This window comes from Aquarana catesbeiana, linkage group LG07 (genome assembly GCF_042186555.1).
Source record: "Aquarana catesbeiana isolate 2022-GZ linkage group LG07, ASM4218655v1, whole genome shotgun sequence".
In the NCBI taxonomy this organism is placed as follows: domain Eukaryota; kingdom Metazoa; phylum Chordata; class Amphibia; order Anura; family Ranidae; genus Aquarana; species Aquarana catesbeiana.
In genome coordinates this window covers 92581273-92601520 of record NC_133330.1, presented here as the reverse complement: position 1 = coordinate 92601520, position 20248 = coordinate 92581273, and the positions used below count along the sequence as shown (strand labels likewise).

Below are 20248 nucleotides of genomic sequence, written 5' to 3'. Positions count from 1 at the left end.
TTGGACGTCGTGCCAGTGCTCTGCTCCAGTGTGAAAGCATTTGGGCTCTCACAGTGGGATTGCAGATAAGGCTTTTTCCAGGTGCTATTTTTAACACTAAAGCACCTGAAAAACGCCTCCAGTGTGAAAGGGGTCTAATGGACCATCTCCTGTACTATGTCTGCAGACTAAGGATGAGCTCCAGCGTGTTCGCAAGCTGCATGTGCAGAGCCCGCCAGGAACTCGGCACTGCACAGCGCTAATCACAAGCAGTAAGACATTTCCCAATGTGCGGCTGCAGAGATCGGGAAATGTCTCACAGCTTGTGATTAGCGCAGCGCATTGCCGACTTCCTGGCGGGCTCTGCACGTGCAGCTTGCGAACACGCTGGAGCTCATCCTTAGTCTGCAGTCTCGGATCATCTCCTGTAGTATGTCTGCAGTCTCTGATCATCTCCTGTACTATGTCTGCAGTCTCTGACCATCTCCTGTACTATGTCTGCAGTCTCTGACCATCTCCTGTACTATGTCTGCAGTCTCTGATCATCTCCTGTAGTATGTCTGCAGTCTCTGATCATCTCCTGTAGTATGTCTGCAGTCTCTGATCATCTCCTGTATCATGTCTGTAGTATTTCTGGGGGCTCTTTCTAACAGACTCTCTAACAGAAGCACTCTCTGTCTCCATCAGAGAGGCCCACCTCCAGGTCCCAATAAAGTACTCTTGCTTCTCTTCCTGTATTTTTTTTATTGTACCTGTAAGGATCCCAGGGTAATGAAGACTTTGTGGTGGAGCATCTCTGTGGTTGAGTCGTTGCCATAGAAATATTTGTAAAGGGGAGGAGTTACTAAAATGACCACGCCCATGTGGGGGCGCCAGAAATATTTCTGCACCCAGGCGCCTGTGACCCTAGGATCGGCCCTGTGCCTATCATTGGACTAATATATACAAAATCTTAAGCTCAGCTCAATAAAAATAAGCAATAAAAGTTAATTTGTTATATAAAAATCTTCTCCTACTACCTCCATTAGGTGAGGTTTTTAAAGACTAAAAGCTTGAACTCAATGACTACTAGGAGGTTATCAATCATGGCAGCTGCTAGTTCTGAACTTCGGGTTACTGAAAAACAGCCACGAAGTATTATACTCATTATATATTCCTGAATTGTTAGTTCATGGTTTTTGGTTAAACACACGTTCGCTACTTCAGCAAATATTTTGTACACGAACCTGAAGGTGTTATAAGGAAATTCTAGACCATTGTTTTTTTATAGAGTGGGGAAGGTTTTTCTCTTAGAGTCAGGGTAAATTGATTACTCGGCTGTCTCTTTCAAGTTCTGTGTTTGGTGTAGAAAAACACAGGATCCTCAGATGCCTGAGTGAGTAGGTTGCCTGTTAACATATTCATGGCTATAGCAATGACTCGCTTTGGGTGCTTTCAACGATTAGTGTAGGAACATGCATTACAAAGGTGCCCTGACAGCATGGCTTCACATATACTTGTGTCTATGTACTACTGTGTCCTCTGCCTATAATCTAAATTTTTGATTATTGAAAGGTTTTGTTTGCAGCAGGGTTGATTATAATAAATTCATTTTCCACAGTGGAGATTTCCCCTAATTTTCTGTTGTGTCCCCAAGGTAGGCAGTGAGGGAAATTCTCCCTGTTGAGTACACAGACAGCAGTAACAACCTCACAGAGGTTCTATTCACCCCAGGCAAAGCTGGAATCTCACTTTGAGTAAGCAGCAGTGTGGATAATGGTGAAAGAAACTATTAGAAACTCTTTTTTATTGACCTGATTGGTTGCTATCTATGACCTTATATCATCTTTCTGTACAACAATGTTAAGGCCAAATACAACATTAGAGCTATCTTGTAATCCTCAACAAATTCAACAAATTAATTAATTGTAAGCATAAGGTCCTAAGGAGGCTGAATTACTAAATAACATCAAACATTAAATTGGACAAGTCTGGATATAGGAGCTCATATGCATGTGTCTTTAAAATATAAAGTAGGTCTAATTTCTGCCTATATAACTTTTCATTGAACTTATATAATAATGCAGTGAAGAAAACAAAAATAATCTGCAAAATGCAAAAAACAATATCAGCCAATCAAACTGCACAGTTCCCTAATGAAGAGTCATATGCAGATGTGAGTTACAGCACACTGGTTTATCTTTTGTGTAAAACAATTTTAACAGACAATTTAGTTGCTATAAAATATTTGCCTGGAGATCACTGGTTTGTTATGCCATTTTTTCAATCTCCAAAATTTTCTATTCCTTTACTACGTCATATATAAATGGTACATTATTTTAGTGTTTTCTTTAAAGCAGAGAACTTTTTGATAATAAATAAATTCATTTATAATAGCAAATTCTGGAAACGAATTGCTTCTCTTCTTTGGTTATCTTCAGTTCCTTTCTTTAGTTAATTGTACCCTGTTCCATTGGTATTGAAGGTATTCGTTGTATCTTATTTTGTTACTGGGCCGTGACATTGTGAATCCATCCAACAATTCTAGTTATTCTGGTATATATTCCATAATGGTTGGGTCTTGCACAACCCATGCCCCAACTCACCACCCCTGCTATAAACCATCGCCCTCCAGGTTCTTGGCAAACAAGTGGACTGCCAGAGTCACCCTGAAATACAGAAAGACAGTAGTGTTGTTAGACCAACCTCATAATGATTATTTAGCATAAAATTTACCTCGGGTAGAAAGACTGTAAGGAGATCAGGAATCAGGAGCAGAAAGACAGTATAGTCTAGACAGACTGAGAACAGGGGACCAAGAATCAGGGATCTTTGAGACAGGAGTTGGGAATATGGACCAGTAAGTATGGACCAGTCATTAGGTGTATATTCTTCATGTGGGTAGCTCATCTAAGGGAATAAAAAATAATTTGCTCATAAAATGGCATAGGAGAGGGCCTGGACTGCAGGTAAATGCAAAGAGTAAGAAGAGGGCCAGGACTGGAAGAGCAGTAAGTAATCAGCAAGGCCCAGGAAGGATACAGCAGAAAGCAGAAGATTCAAAGTAGAAACTTAAAGTACAGCAACAAAACATCAGCTGGGGCAGCAGGAAGCAACCAAATATTCCAAAGATGGACACAGTGATAATAATTGTCACCTGTCAAGAACCTAAATGCATCACAGACAGTGGAGCAGGTTGCAATAACTTGCAATCACTTTGCATGTCAACCCCCAAAACAGGTAGGTGAGAGGTCCTTACAAAACCAGAAGTTTAGTTAGAACATCTGTCAGGCTTTTGTTGCTCTATTTGCTTTGTTGGCGAGATTTCATAACACTTCTTGTCAAGGAGACCCATGTCACCAGGACAGAAAATGAAGAGAAAGCAACCTACCAGGGACTCAAACAGCTAGAAAAAGCAAAAGGACACATGTCTATAGAGGTCAATTATCAAAAAACAAAACCTAAGAACCTGCATCCACAGAACACTAACTCCATGGTTGATCCAAAGGAAGGCAAAAAAACGTATAAAGCATGGTCCAATTTCTTATCGGGGAAAATTCTTCCCTTATCCCCTAAGGCAATGTTTCTCAACTCCAGTCCTCATGTACCCCCAACAAGTCATGTTTTTAGGATTTCCCTCAGATGAAACGGCTGTGGTAATTACTAAGGCAGTGAAACTGATCAAATCATCTGTGCATAATAATGGAAAGCATGAAAACATGACCTGTTGGGGGTACTTGAGGACTGGAGTTGAGAAACATTGCCCCAAGGCAACAAGATATTCTCGCAATCAACACACTCTGTGGTGTTATTTCTTATGAATATTACCAGCAAGGTATTTTCTGTGCATATAGTAACACATCCAGCCTTTTTAAAAATAAACTAGCGTTGGCAACAACTGGCTCCTGTAAAAGGATTTTCCACATGTTCACTGCACTTACTGTAAAGAAGCACCCTATGCAGAGGTTATAGCCTTTTCTCTAGTCGCAAAGAGTGCTCCCATGCCATTTGCAATGACCTTAAAGTGGACAACTTTTCACCCGGTTTACTATATGGACAATTTATATAAATAAATAAGAAGGAGAAAGAGAACTTGTTGCTGGATGTAGAATCACCGTTGGGCAAAATTAAACTCTAAGGCATTAAAGGAGAGGTGTGGGATTTGAAAAAAACAAACACACATCATCACTCATACTTGTGATGCTACAGCTCTCCCAGGTTGACTCTAACACTGAAAAACTGAGCATTCACATGACCGCTGATTGCTCAGTTCTTGTTCTGCTCAGAACGAAGAGCAATGGCTGTCAGTCACTGCTCTCCACTCTGTCCCTCCAGCGCTCACTGGACGCTGGGCTGGAAAGGGGAAGGAAGCAGCTTGCTTCAGCTCTCAGCAGTGTGCTGAGAGGTGGTGCCAGCTGCCAATCGGGTATCCGGGTGTATCCTGACAATATTGTCAGGAACCCTTCCAGATCCAGGAGCAGCTCTGCCACATCAGCTGACAGTGGGCAAAAGCTCACTATTGGCTAACGCTGGGTCACAGGAGAGCAAAAGAATGTGCAATCATGTGACCCACAAGAGAAGTATGGCCAAAAAAGTTTTGGCACATACTTCTTTTTTAAATACAATGATAAAGTGAAACTGAGGTGAGATAATTAAACTCTAACTTAGCCTTTATTTGATTATGGATAGTTGGACCTAGTCTGCTAAAAGAATATGAAAAGATCGGAGGATAACTAGGAGCAGAATGGAAAACTTCTTTAAGAAACAATTTTTAGAACTACGTTCACACAGAAGAGAGGCTTTTATGAATGATTTAAACTTGTAACTTGCGCAAATACATACATTGCATGAATCTTTAGTTCCACTAGGCTCCCCAGCACAAAACATTCTAGGAGTAATCCGATAATTGTATAGTTCACTGCAGAGATCTTCAGAGATTAAATTCAAGTCCACTTTTTGGAGAATGTCATTGATTGGACCTAAAATGCACAAAACCTGATTATAAAAATAATAAACATTTGCTAAGATATTTTAGGACATATTCTTAGGTCCACTTTAAGACACTAACCTCCCTGGTGGTATAATTATGTCAGATTTTTGAATCTCAAAGCGGTACATTGTTTTGCATAGAATTTGGCGTTTTATATTGTAGTCCTGTAATTCTTAGGAATAACTCACTTAAATCTGTCCAAACAAATCTAGTAAACATCCCGGGTATGATAAAGTTTGAAACACGAAATCATAAATTATAATATAATAAATAACTATAAATAATTATCAAAAATAATAATATAATAATAAAATGTATTCAAAAATGTAATCAAATCAAAAACACAGAAAATTGCGCAGTTGCAGAATTGTCGCTGTCATCACTTTCAGTGTCTGATGGGGAATTTCCCCACGATTCATTATCGCTCAATTCTGCAAGTGATTCTAATTTACTATCGTTGTTTTCTAGCTGGTCTAAAGCCCCTTTTGACGTAAAGGGACACTTTTTGGATGCCATGGACATTCTCAAGTTTCCAGGCAGAAAGAACAATATATATAAAATAAAAGTGCAGGCAGGGCACTGGGCAAAGCACTAGGGACAAAAGGGAAGTGAAATGATTTAATACAGTAATGTCCAGTAATGTAATCTTATAGATTACAGTGTATTATGTATGTGTTTTGTACTTTTTGAATTTATTGCCGGGCTCCGCCCCCATGCGTTGGGACGCTCGCAGGGAACGGAGCACGGAACAGTAACACATCGGGAGGAGGATCCGGCGGAGGACATTGCAGGATCCTGGGGACAAGGTAAGTAACCTGTACCAGGATACTGTGATACAATCCTCTAACAAGTGATCAGAGTTATTCAGCTAAAATGACCCCCCCCCTCCGCCACCTCTCTACCTGTCGCCCGCTGCTTCCTCCACTCCTGCACTGCCTAAAATGCCTGCTATGTCCCCCTGCACACTGTCCTCTGCCCACTACATCTGTCCCCCCAGCACTCTTTTTTTTACCCCCCAGCTTCAACGCCCCTCCAGCATGGATCTCTGTGGATCTGTTGCAACTGCCGGCTCCCTCCGCTGCCACTCCCACCGGCAATTGCAGTGTTAAATTTTTTTTTCTCTTGAATGATGTCCTCTTCCGCTGGCACCCCCTTCAGTACCCCCCCCGCTCACCAATCCCCGGCGGCCCCTCCATGTAGCTCTGCAAGCCAGCATTCTCGGAAGCTGCTGCCCGGGAGATCGGCGAGTGCAGTGTGTCAGGATGGAGAGCAGGGGGGCTGGTAAACATGTGTTTACCAGCCCCCTTCCTTTCCTAGGTGAACATAGTGAGCATTTGGTACCGATCGCTCACTATGTTCAGCTGTCACTGTGGCATAGTAAACAGTGTTTACTATGTCACCGTTTATGAATGAATGAGAGCCACTATTCAGAGGCTTCCATCCATTCATAAGTATTGCAGCTGAGCCTGCAGAGAAGGGGACTGAACTCTTCAGTCCCTTTCTCTGTCTAAAAAAAAACATTAGAGGTTTGTTAAGACCCCTGATGTCTCTCCAAAGACCCCCCCCCCATTAAAAAAATAAAAATAAATTATATATATATATATATATATATATTAGCAAGGCCTCTTTCACACAGGCATCTCCATGGGATGGAATCTGCTTGTTCAGCAGGGGATCGGTCTGATAATCCCCCGCGGATGACAGGTCCATCTCCGCTGTGCAGAGCAGAGATTGACACAATCCTGCTCTCCTCTCCTCTATGGGGAGATCGGGTGGAAACGGACTGCATGTCCATTTTCATCCGATCATATCCGATCCATCAGACAGATGGAAAATAGGACCACCATCTGTCTGTTTTTTGAAGGCAGGATCGGCAGATGTCAACAGACTTGTCACCGATGACATCCTCCTCTCCATAGGAGAGACTGGAGGGTCCGATCAAGTCCACCTGAAAAACTGACAGGTGGACCTGATGAGACAGCCTGTGTGAAAGGGCCCAAATGCGCTGCAACTGCATGGAGCCTTGTTCACGCAGGGCATACCACTACAGGGCCATTTTTAGGCTGCAGAGGGATACACAGGTTTTCCATGCATCCCATGCAGGCAATCCCATTGATGTCAATTTGGACACAGCAGCTACAAGGACACAGCCACTGCTCCCAACTTGACATCCGTGTGGGTGCATGTCCCTGAACTCACACTGTTTGCGTTTGGGTCCATGCACCTACACCCACATGGATTTCAGATCTGTCCTTGCAGCTGCTGTGCCCCATTTGGCACGAATAGGATTGCCTGCACAGAATACCTGTGTATCCCCGTGCAGGTAAACACAGTCCTCCATGGCCGTACATTTTAGCACACTCCACTGAACAAGGTCTTAGTAGGAATTTAGCAGGAAATACGTAAGTTATATTGTGTTTATGTGTGCAAAGGATTTTAGTGTTTTTTTAGTGAAAATAGTGATTTGATAAACATTTGCGCAAAAATTGCGGGGCCTTAAAAATCAGTAGCAGATTCTTTTTATTGTACTGGTCATGTGCTTTCAGGAAATATATGGGGGGGGGGTCTTTCAAAAATTCTGAATGCTGTAAGGGAAAAATGAAAACCTTCAGATTTTCTGAAAAAATTGGATATTTACATTTTTGCGTATGTTCGATTGTCACCATTTTGCAAAAAGGTGCAAGGAAAAAAGTTAACATTTTGTGTTATCTATTAACTCCAAACAGGTTAAGCTTTTTTTTCTTGTAAAATTAGTTGTGTTTTTATCTGCTAATAATGGTTTTAGTGTTTTTTTTTTGCAAATATATTGTTTTGATAAACATTTGTGCAAATACCGCGGGGTCTAAAAACATCAGTAGCACATTCTTTTTATCCTAGAGATCATATGCTTTCAGAAAATATATGGCTTGGGTGGTCTTTTACAAATTCTTAAAGCTGTAAGGGATCAATGAAAACCTTCAGAATTTAAGAGAAATTTGGATATTTACACTTTTGGGTCAGTTACAAATATTTGTTATTTACTAACTCAATACAGGTTAAGCTTTTATATTTAGTAGGTATTTTGTAAAATTTGCTGTGTTTTTATCTGCAGTAATGATTTTAGTGTATTTTTAACGAAAATATTGATTTGATAAACATTTGCGCAAATATCATTGTGTCCTAAAAATCAGTAGCACCTTATTTTTATTCTACTGGTCATGTGCTTTCAGAAAATATATGGTTTGGGGGGTCTCAGAAAGCTGTAAGGGAAAAATAAAAAAGCAATGGAAAAGTTGCAAAAATGGCCTGGCCACCTAAGGGGTAAAAATGGAGCACAGGGTCTGGCAGCGAAGGGTTAAATAGAACTGTGGGAGAGACGGTTAGGGCCAGGACACCCTTAGATAGAAGCAAAGATAATTGGCAGACTCCAAGACTTCTATAGGCAGACAGCTATACATGTGAAGGCCTCCAGCCGGACACCACTTCTGTATAGGTAGGACCGCTGTCTCCTATGGCAACAATCTTGTAGCGGTTACTAATGGCAATTGAAGTCAACTTTTTACAACACGAACAGTTCTTAGCTTATCCCACCATCACTCACTGCCGGTCTTCACTCAACGAGCTTCCAGTCTCTCTCACTAGACTTCAGATCCTCTAGCCACTGGATCCCCTGAGCTATTTCACTGTTAGCACTCAGTATCTTCCTCAAGCGTCACCCCCGCTTCCCTGCTGGGTGCCTGGCTTGGCACTCACAGATACTCTTTAAGCGTCACCCCCGCTGACACGCTAGGTCCCTGGATTGGCACTCACTGATGCTCCGCAAGCGTCACCTCTGCTGTCCCGCTGGTTCCCTGACTTGGCACTTGCTGAAGTTTTCCCATTTCACTGTCCCCGGCTGGCGAGAAGTCTGCTCTGGTACTGACCTCAGCTTACACACAGTGGTCTCCGGTAGCAAGGTGGATGGTCCCCTAGTGGCGACAGCTTCCTCTCTACCTATGACCACAACTGGTTCCCCGGCCGGTGGAACCATTACTTCTGGTTGGGCTACAAGCCCGCAGTCCCAACCCTACGCTACTTCTGGATAGGCTATCAGACAGCCTAGCAGCCAGATGTTCCCAGGATAGGCCTTAGGTTTCTGGCCTAGCAGCTCGGGGCAATAAAACACATGTCCACCCAGACAGCCACCCAGGGGGCACAGAACCCCGATCACTTGACTCCACCCAAATAAATAGGCTCTCCCAGCAGGCCAAGGGATCCAATAAAATCCCACCCCATTGGCTGAGACACCCCATTCATTCTTAATCTGTCCTTGCTATGCCCTTGTCTTATCTAATGTCACCACCTACAACGCCACCTAGCGACAGAAGAGAAAAGTGCAGCAATTCCAGAATTAGGGGGAAATCAATTGATCTCCTAACAATTGGCATAGACAACTATCACCTGGCAACTAAATTTGATAGCAACCCTGCCTAAACTAAACCCTAAACCCTGCTACAATTATTTAAAGAGGAACTGCAGTCTGAAGCTTCCCTCCAACCACTTTGCATATTATTTTATATATATATATATATATATATATACTCTGATTCTGTACTTGCCAAATATGCTGTAGAAATCTCCTTCCACTAAGTCTGGCAGCAACCATTTTTTTTTGCTCTGGCCCATTCTGCCATTGTTCTTACATTTACCACTGTGACACATCTTTTTGTCTATTTAGATACATCTCATCCGCATCCACCCCTGATGAGCGAGCAATGATCTCGCAAAATGCGCGTCAGGTTTTCTGATGCGTGCCTTTGTATATACTGCATTGTATAACGTTTGTATCAACTTTATTTATTCTCTTCATTATGTGCAAATTCATTGGCTGAGCTAATATTCTATATTATCCATGTATGTACACTCATTTTAATAAACATTTATACTGCTATTACTCTTGTTACTCAGTGGCTAACTGTGACCACTTACCGATCGGCCATTGTATATATACGTCATTACTTTGAAGATGGATATCTCGGTAAGCAGCTGCTGCCACAACCGAGGTATCCATCTTTAGGGCCGGCGGTTCTGTACACGATAATGGTCTCTGCGGCGGGTTCGCCGCGAGATCACCGTTATCAGTGGCGGGAGAGGTGCCACCCCTCTCCCGCCACTCTCCCACGCGCCCTCCGCCGCTTACCAGAGCCGTCGGTATCGGCGGAGGCGATCAGGTCCTTTCACTTCTTAGGTATGGAGACGAGTGAGGCTAAGATGGCCCCCACCCGTCTCCATACCATAGGAGGGCGGAAGCGATGTCATTACGTCAGCTCCGCCCATTTGTCTTAAAGGCACAATTTTTTTTGTGTCATTTTTTCAAACGACTTTTTTTTTTTTTTTTTTTTTTTTTTGCATTAAAGTCCAAATATGAGATCTGAGGACTTTTTGACCCCAGATCTCATATTTAAGAGGACCTGTCATGCTTTTTTTTTCTATTACAAGGGATGTTTACATTCCTTGTAATAGGAATAAAAGGGATCTATTTTTTTTTTTTTTTAAAACAGTGAAAAAATAAATAAAATAAAGTAAAATAAATAAGAAAAAAAAATGTTTTTTTAAAGCGCCCTCTCCCGACGAGCTTGCGCACAGAAGCGAACGCATATGTGAGTAGCGCCCGCATATGAAAACGGTGGTCAAACCACACATTTATTTATTTATTTATTTCAGGTACTTATATAGCGCTGTCAATTTACGCAGCGCTTTACATATTCACTGTACATTCACATCAGTCCCTACTCTCAAGGAGCTTACAATCTAAGGTCCCTAACTCACACTCATACATACTAGGGACAATTTAGACAGGATCCAATTAACCTACCAGCATGTCTTTGGAGTGTGGGAGGAAACCGGAGTACCCAGAGGAAACCCACGCAGGCACAGGGAGAACATGCAAACTCCAGGCAGGTAGTGTCGTGGTTGGGATTCGAACCAGCAACCCTTTTTACTGCTAGGCGAGAGTGCTACTCACTAGACCACTGTGCCGCCCACATGTGGGGTAGAGCGAGAGCAATTATTCTAGCCCTAGACCTCCTCTGTAACGCAAAACATGCAACCTGTAGAATTTTTTAAACGTTGCCTATGGAGATTTTTAAGGGTAAAAGTTTGACGCCATTCCACGAGTGGGCGCAATTTTGAAGCGTGACATGTTGGGTATCAATTTACTTAGTGTAACATTATATTTCACAATATAAAAAAAAAAAAATCAGGCTAACTTTACTGTTGTCTTATTTTTTTATTCAAAAAAGTGAATTTTTTCCAAAAAAAGTGCGCTTATAAGACCACTGCGCAATAAAAAAAGTATTGCAATGACCGCCATTTTATTCTCTAGGGTGTTAGAAAAAAAAATATAATGTTTTGGGGTTCTAAGTAATTTAATCTAGCAAAAAAACCTGTTTTAAACATGTAAACACCTAAAATTCAAAACGAGGCTAGTCCTTAAGTGGTTAAAGTGCCAGGGCGACTCTCTCTTTTTTTTTTGCATATGTATATAGGGATGGAGGTGTATCACTGGTGACTGCAGACCTTTTATTTTTTGCTACTAGTGTATATTCAGCAGGTTTATTATACTGTGGTAATGGTAGTTTTTCCTATGCCCCATGTTTCTGGTTCATTTATGGTGCAATGTTCATGGCCATCCTACTGGCCTATCATACACCACGGGACACCTGTTCCTGCCTAGGCTCTGTTCCTTTTGTGTGTGGGTGGGGGGATGGAGGGGTTGTGATGATTTTTGTGTGTGTGTGTGTGTGTGTGTGTGTGTGTGTGTGTGTGTGTGTGTGTGGGGGGGGTTCAGGTATGGGCCAATTGGATGTCTTATATCCATGTCTTATACCTGAACTCACCTTACCATTTGCCACATGTGATATATACATATACTTCTATGGTCATGGCTACATAAAGGGTCCTATTCTTTGAACAATTTTGTTTGGTACTACTAGACGATCATTGGCCTCTCTATATGAAGCTTTCTATACGGTCCAACGTCCATCAGACCAGGCTGGTGAATCTGGCTTCACTGCCCTATCATTGTAGGGTGTGTCATCTCCTTTCCCTCTTGGTGTTGCGGTCGCTGAAGTATCAAAACCACAAGTTTGGTGAGCACTCATACCCATTGTATAATCATCTATAAATGTGAATAAAATAATTGTTATTGGTATTAACTGTATCTTTTTATAATCTACACAATGTTATAGATGCATGCCGAGCTGCCTTGAAGAAGCGGATAAGAAGTCTGCGAAACGCGTCGGATTTCCGCATACACAAGCATCTGCCTTTATCCTGTGTATTGAGTATTAATTATGGTCAAATAGTTATGACCAAATGCTATTGTTGTATTGATCATTGATCTACTTTTTGTGACCAAATGTTATTATTGTAATATTATTGTAACCTTTTAACTTATTAATCTTTGTAATAAATGTAATCATTTTATGAACACTTTTTTTGTGGTTGTGCTTACCCCAGTGACAGTTTTAAACACATCCTTAAAAATCCCACCAGCTTATAAGGGAGTGGTGTGCTCTCTCTAATTTTCTCTATATACACCAGTGATGTGGATGTGCTAAACTGTCTCTAGAAACTGTCCAACATACAGTGTGTGTGTGTGTGTGTGTGTGTGTGTGTGTGTGTGTGTGTGTGTGTGTGTGTGTGTGTGTGTGTGTGTATAAATAAATATATATATCTTTTATTACTACTCATCTTCTATTACTACTCAATGTGAGTTCTCCCTGTCGGGTTGCCTTCCCGACAGGCTTGTACTATTTTGCTGAACTTCAATTACAATATATTTCTGTTTCTCTGAGTGTTTTCTGGCTCTGTACCGTGCTGCGCCTACACACACACTGCTGTTAGATTGACTTGTGTACAACCAGCTAGCCCATACATGAATGATTCGTAATTCGGTCGGTTCAGCAGAGGCAGGCAGAATTTAGATCCATGTACGGCCAGCTTTATTCAGAAGTCTGTAGCTTGTCAATCAGCATCTGGTTACACCTAGTCCTGACCGTCTCGATCACTGCCGGGCTCCTGCGATCTCTCAGGGCACATGGAGAACCCTGAACTGTGTGTGTAAACAGCGGACTGACAGATCGTCTGTTCATACAGAGTATGAACAGAGATCTGTTAGTTTCCCTGCACAGTCCCCATCCCCCTTCAGTTAGAACATAACCTAGGACACACATTAACCCCTTCACTGCCCCCTAGTGTTAACCCCTTCACTGCCAGTGACATTTTTACAGTAATCAATGCATTTTTCTAGCACTGATCGCTGTATTAATGTCAATGGTCCCAAAAATGTGTCAAAATTGTCCGACATTTCCGCCATAATGTTGCAGTCACGATAAAAATCGCTGATCGCCGCCATTACTAGTAAAAAAAAAAAAAAAAAAAAATTGTTAATAAAAATGCCATAAACTATCCCCTATTTTGTAGACGCTATAACTTTTGCGCAAACCAATCAATATACGCTTATTTCAAATTTTTTAACCAAAAATATGTAGAAGAATACGTATCGGCCTAAACTGAGGAAAGAAAATGTTTTTTTTTTATTTTTTTTTTTTTGGGGGATATTTATTATAGCAAAAAGTTAAAAACAATGCGTTTTTTTTTTTTCAAAATTGTCACTCTTTTTTTGTTTATAGCGCAAAAAATAAAAACTGCAGAGGTGATCGAAGAACTCCAAAAGGCTCTATTTGTGGGGAAAAAAGGACGTAGATTTTGTTTGGGAGCCACGTTGCACGACCGCGCAATTGTCAGTTAAAGTCACGCAGTGCCGAATCGCAAAAAGTGCTCTGGTCTTTGGCCAGCCAAATGGTCCGGGGCTGAAGTGGTTAAAGAAGAAATAAGTAAAATTTATGATTTTCCACACTTCTGACCCTAATCTGAATTTATAGTAGCTGGCACTCAAGTGACAAATTCCACTAAAAAGTGAATAGCAATAATGGGTGTGTTGTGCTTCCTACACCTAGAATTTAAAAACATATACAAAAATCAACTTATTAAATCTATCATTAGTGCATTAATGATCAATGTGCAAAAAAAGCAGTAACAATAAAGTGTAAACTGTGTCCTGTATTAATTCCAAACTGTGTCCTGTATTAACTTCAAAAGCAATAATTTGTTATATTGCAGCTTATCAATTCCTAATGTGATGGCTGCATTGGTTTTCTTTTTTAGGCTTTCTTTCTTCTATTTTCATCTGGTTATCTGGCCAGTTAGTCTGTTGTTTTTTTTAACAGAACAAGCTGATCTGCAGATGTAGCAGTTAGAGGGTTGAGACAAACCATTTAACACTGACAGGGCTGCTTGCAATGATCAGCTTATTTACGTAAAACCTCTATCCCAAAAATGTACAAACCTGTTACAGCAACTGCTTAAATAGCGTGGGCTGAAGTTTGGCTTCATCTTGTTTGTTTACCTAAATCTACTAGTACATCTAACACTTCCCTTCCCCCAAACTGATAATGCGGCTGTCCAAAGGTGTCCTTGTGCTCCTTCATCCAGAGTGGGGGGCACTCTAAGGAGGTGTATTGCAAGCCCGATCACCAGGTGAAAACAGAGGGGAAAATGTCTAAAAAAACAAACAAATGCAGCCACAACATCTAATGATGGGTAAGCTGCAATATATTACATTTTGGTTTTGGGTTTAATACCGCTTTAAGGTGTAAATAGTAAATATCAATGGTCAAAATGTAAAATCGTATATTCATTTCCACATCGTATTTCAATTATTTCTAGCCTAGTCCTATTAATGTGGACAATGTTGAAGCCACTTTGTGAAGATCCCTACACATTTACCTCCTTGAATTCTGTGACACTTATTCACTATGGCCTGTGAGTAGACACTGATGTGTCACAGAATTCATAGAGCCTTCCTTCTGAACTACAGAGGTGCTGAGAGTCAGTACAGGCAGCAACGTACCATGGGATGTGTTGACGGTCTTGAGAGAGATCTTTGCTTTTACCCATCATGAGATGTTTCTTGTGTGACACCTTGGTAATGAGACACCTTTTTATAGGCCGTCAATTGAGACTGAACTAGCTGATATTAATTTGCACTGACAAGGGGTGGGATTGCTTTCTAATTACTGATAGATTTCAGCTTGGCTTTCCATGCCTTTTTGCACCTCCCTTTCTTCCTGCGTTCAGTACTTTTTCCCTGCACCATTCTATTTTATTACACATAACTTCATTTCTGAACTTATTTGATTTGGTTTCTTTATATGTATGGATTGCATGGGTTGTTACCGACATGTGGTGAAAATTTCATGTCAATAGCAGCTTTAGAAATATATTTACCTAGAAAAATGGTGACGTGTTCAAAACTTATTGTACTCGCTGTGTATCTCTTCTGTCTGTTATTCTGAGTGGATTAGATATTTTGTTCCCCAACCATATAGCTGGTTATTTATATTTACCACTGCATATAGATATTCAAGAATAAATTGTCTTTTTGTAAACTTTACATTTACATTACTAAATTATACACCACACTTTTTTGAGGTTTTAATCGATTAATTGAAACAATAATTGGCCAACTAATGGATTATGAAAATAATCGTTAGTTGTAGACATATGCAATCGTTTTCTTCCGAATTTCAGAGATTTTTGTGTTCGTTTTAACAAACGATAACGAACGCGCAGAATCCGAAATCCAACAGATCCGAAATAAAAAAAATGCTTTATTTTCATATCCATTATATTTTCGTATCGTTGTGACAACAGTTCAATATAGATAGATAGAAGATTCGACATGACGGTGACAATAGTGATCTGTGTCTATCAAACCTGCGGTTGAATGTGCCTAACCTAACTCTATTAGTCCAAGATTATTCGACATAGAGAGAAAAGATTCGAAATTATAGAGACATGAAGATTCGATGAAGCAGCTAAAAACATACGATCACCACGAGCGGACATTTACGGTCAAATGCTCCGCCCATAGGCTATAGAAGACTTCTAATGTTGTTTGACTAGTGATAATAATAATAATAATAATTATAATTATTACTAGTCAAACAACTTTAGAATTCTACTATAGTTTGTGGGCCGAGCAGTCGGCCAGAAATGTACGATTGCGGCGTCGTACATCCTACAGAAACCATAAGCCTTCAATTGCCAGATTCTACCTTAATTAATTCGGATTTTCAGACAAATGCATTTTGTAAGGAAAGAAAATAACTCATTTCGGGCGTAACTAAATAAATGTATTTTTCGGACAAAATCGAAATTCTAAAACAAAATATTTCAGTGTGCACATGTCTAGTTAGTTGCAGACTCAAAACTAACGCTGCTTATATCTTTGGATCTACAAAACCAAGCACGTTGTTTTTGTTGGACCTTTGTATATGTTCCATGTAAATTACTCAGTTTTACTTCAATAAGTGAGGCCCGGAACGGAAAAGAAAGAAAGAAAAGTAGTGCAGGGCTGGGCATGACAGTGTGTCAAGAGGAGACAACGTAAGGGTTAATATTTGAAATGCTAAGAGGGGAGGTGACAGTGAGGAAAGTCCGACCGGAGTGGTGTTATTTAAGGAGGAGGCGGGACCGAGCTGGGGAACAGAAAGTTGGGGAAAGAGAAAGGAGGAGGCAGTTTTCCCTCACTGCTCCTCCACCATGGCTGACATAGATTTAATTTTGGCACGGTTAAGAATGACTGCGGCGAGCAGGGGATCAGAGTGGCTGCACAACCAGGTGGCAGCATTGATAGAGGACCAGGCGGGTGGATCCGCGGAGGGAAGTGAGATGTCCCCATGCGCGCGGAGGTCTAGGCCTCTGGCGCGTTTTTCCTCCCCCCTGGGCTGTGCGCCATCCTAGGAGCCCTGGGGAACAATCCACTCCCTCAGCAAAACAGAGTCAGCAGGATGCCGCAGCGGGGCTCGGGTGGACTCCTCGCTGCCGGCCGAGCTCAGTGGGTGGGGCCACGGGCCGCCATAGCGCCGCTTCCCCATCCGCATCGCGGGACTATTGAACACTCGACCCCCCTCTCTGCCTCGCTTGCCACGAGGGGGGATACTCAGCGGGGGGAAACACAAGCACGGACGCTGCCGGCAGCCCTGCAAGTGGGCGAGGCCTACCCGGGCAGCGGGAAGCGGGTCAAAATGGCGTAGGAAGGCCGGGACAGGCTGGCCGGGGCACAGCACGGGATGGCCTACGTGGAACCGCGGCAGTGGGTGGAGTTTCAGGGACAAGCCGGGCCCTACAGCAGCGGGACACTACGGCCTCATTTGGCACAGAATTTGAAATCAGCCTTGCAGCATTTGGGGGTGGTGTTCACGGTTAAACCTTTGCCGGACCTGGTGGTGTCTCCATTGGGGGTGGTGCCTAAGAAGGAACAGAACAAATTTCGCCTCATTCACCACTTATCTTTCCCAAAGGGGGGTTCTGTCAACGATTTCATTGACCCCGATGCGTGCACTGTGTCCTATACATTATTTGACCCAGCTGTAAGGTGGGCTAGGCGCTATGGTAAAGGGGAGCTTATGGCAAAATCAGACATGGAATCCGCGTTCCGCTTGCTTCCAGTTCATCCGGAGGGCTGACAAGAGGAGTTTTACGTGGATTGGTGCCTGCCCATGGGTTGCTCTACTTCTTGCGCCATGTTTGAGATGTTTGCCGGATTATTCCGATGGGTAGGGTTTTCTGGCGACAGCTGTCGGCTGCTACAGCGGGGGTTCAGGCCTCGACCCATTTTATACGGCTTACTAGGGAACATCGGTGTGGATGTCCGGCCCAGGGAGTAATTCCGAAACGGGGGGTCAACGGGCTATGGGGCTTTCTTTCAGGGGCAATGGAGCTTGGAACCTTGGCCCCATTCTTGGGTGGAAGCGGGGTTCCTTCGTAACCTGGTGCTATTGGAACTTTTTCCAGTGGTTCTGGCTATGGAGCTGTGGGGAGAGTCATGCAGGAACCTGAAAGTGAGGTTGAATTGTGACAACATGGATGTGGTTCACGTGGTCAACCGCATGTCCGCATTGTCACAACCGGTCATACGGCTGCTACGCCATTTGGTGTTGCGTTACTTGCAGTTGAAAATTTTTCTCTATGCTGTTCATCTTCCGGGCATCAACAACGCACTGGCTGACTCCTTGTCTCAATTTCAGTGGGACAAGTTCAGAGAGCTGGCTCCGGCCGCGGAGGAGGAAGGAGTTCCTTGCCCGGGCTGGATATGGGAGCTGGCATTGGAGGCGCCACGGGATGGATCCGGCAGTCAGTGAGTGAGTCCACATGGGCGGTTTACGCAAAGGTTTGGAGGGTATTTTTGGTTTTGGTGCAGGAGTCTGGGGTCAGCATGGATGGGTCGGGGGTAAGGTTGTTGGTTTTGTACTTTTTTTCCAGGAACATGGAAAAGGGGAGTCAGTGTCTGACATTGAGCGGAAGCTGATGGGTTCAGCTTTTGCTTTAAGCTACTGGGCGGGGAGGATTGGACAAAGTTCGTATCGGTGTTCCAGAAATGCCTCAGGGAGGCAGGGTTGGATTGTGCCGACTACGCTTCACACTCTTTCCACATCAGAGCAGCTACTGAAGCTGCCAGATGTGGGTTGGATGAAGCGGTGGTGAGGAGGACTGGTAGGTGGGAATCAAGGAGATTCCGCAATTACATACACCCTCATCTGGTGGTGGATTTAAAAAAAAAAGCAAGGGTGGGTAGGCTGTACACACAAGCTGTGCTGTTTGTTGAGTGGGGTATGTTGGTTTTTCTTTTAGAGTTGGTGCTACCTTTTGTTTTGTCCATCTTTTCGTTTCGTATGGAGGGCCTATATGCCTCGTCTGGATTCTTGGTCACTCGTATGTCTGTTGGGGGGCCAGGAGAGCAGATGTGAGACTGGATGGCAGACAGTTGGGTATCTCGAGGAGGGAGGCGTGTATTCGCTGGCTAGGGGTACCCGGGATGATGTAGAGCAGGGTGGTATTGGAAGTAGAACATTATGCGCGGCGGGATAGACCGCCGGACGTTTTGGTTCTGCATGCAGGTGGTAATGATTTGGGGGTCCGCATAAGAGTTAACAAGGTGGTGGGGAGGTTTGTGGCTCAGAATGGGGTCATGGTGATCAGGCACGTAGAGTTAGAAACTAATGTAGGCCTGTATTTGAGGAGCGATGGAGTATACCTCTCGGCAGTTTGAAGGATATCTTTCGGCAGGATTGATCTCTGGGCGCTGGGCTGGGGCTGCAAGATGGGATCCAGCTGGCCCTGCGGGTGTGGAGGGGCCCTTAAGGGTAAGGTGTTATCCTTGCGGGCTGTGGCGGTGTTTTGTCTTTGATGGTGGCAGTAAACATTTGTGATGGAAAGGGGTGGGGGGCTCATCGGTAGTATGTGCCCCTCTGGTGTATTCCAGCAGAAAGGTTAGCTGGAATACTGTAATGGTTGCACTGCGGGAAGGGGGTTGTCTCTGAGCTGGTTATACGGCTGGAGGCCTATCATGTGGAAAAAGGTTCCGCAGTGTATTGTGGAATATGTGTTGGAGTTCGGGGGTGCCGTCAAAGACCAACAGACTGGGGTTAAACAGTTGTTACGGATGTTAGATTTTGTTATATTTTATATTGGAATTATTTATATTGTGTTAATAATAAAAAGGCTGCTATGGCCATTTATACTCCAAATTAAGGTGTGGCCTCATCATTTTAGAAGGGTAATAAATGGGGGTGTTGGAGTACAAGTGGTATAGCAGTAAGAGGCAGGTTTAGTACCTCTGGACTACACTGGTCAAGTGAGGCCCGGAACAGAAAAAGAAAGAAAAGTAGGGGCGGGCATGACATGACAGTGCGTTAAAGGGAGATAACGTAAGGGTTAATATGCAAAGTGCTAAGAGGGGAGGTGACAGTGAGGAAAGTCCGAGGGGGAGTGGTATTATTTAAGGAGGAGGCGGGACCGGGCTGGGAAACAGAAAGTTGGGGGAAGAGAAAGGAGGAGGCAGTTTTCCCACCTGCCCTCCCTGTATGTTGTCTATGTTTGTTTGGTTGTGTGTTTTCTTTCTTACAGGAGCATGGAAGATGGTCGTTATGGCAGCTGTGGATTGGCGGTGTTTTGTTGGTCTTTGACGGTGGCAGTAAACATATGTAATGGAAAGGGGTGGGGGGGCTCATGGGTAGTATGTGCCCCTCCGGTGTATTCCAGCAGAAAGGTTAGCTGGAATACTGTAATCGTTGCACTGTTGGAAGGGGGTTGTCTCCTAGCTGGTTATATGTCTGGAGGCCTATCATGTGGAAAAAGGTCCCGCAGTGTATTGGTGGAACATGTGTTGGAGTTCAGGGGTACCGTCAAAGACCAACAGACTGGGGTTAAACA

At 43.1% G+C, this 20248-nt stretch overlaps 1 protein-coding gene across 1 annotated transcript in view; it reads right to left on the bottom strand.

Annotated features, from left to right (window-relative positions):
• Positions 1 to 377: 377 nt before the first annotated feature.
• Positions 378 to 20248, bottom strand: part of TMPRSS6 (transmembrane serine protease 6) — a 386147-nt gene continuing 366276 nt past the window's right edge. Inside the window, exons 17-18 of the mRNA XM_073592484.1 lie at positions 4801 to 4937; positions 378 to 2627 (exon numbers count right to left, since the gene is read on the bottom strand). Coding sequence (XP_073448585.1) covers positions 2466 to 2627; positions 4801 to 4937 — 299 coding nt within the window. The 3' untranslated portion in view covers positions 378 to 2465. The remainder of the gene's footprint in view (positions 2628 to 4800; positions 4938 to 20248) is intronic.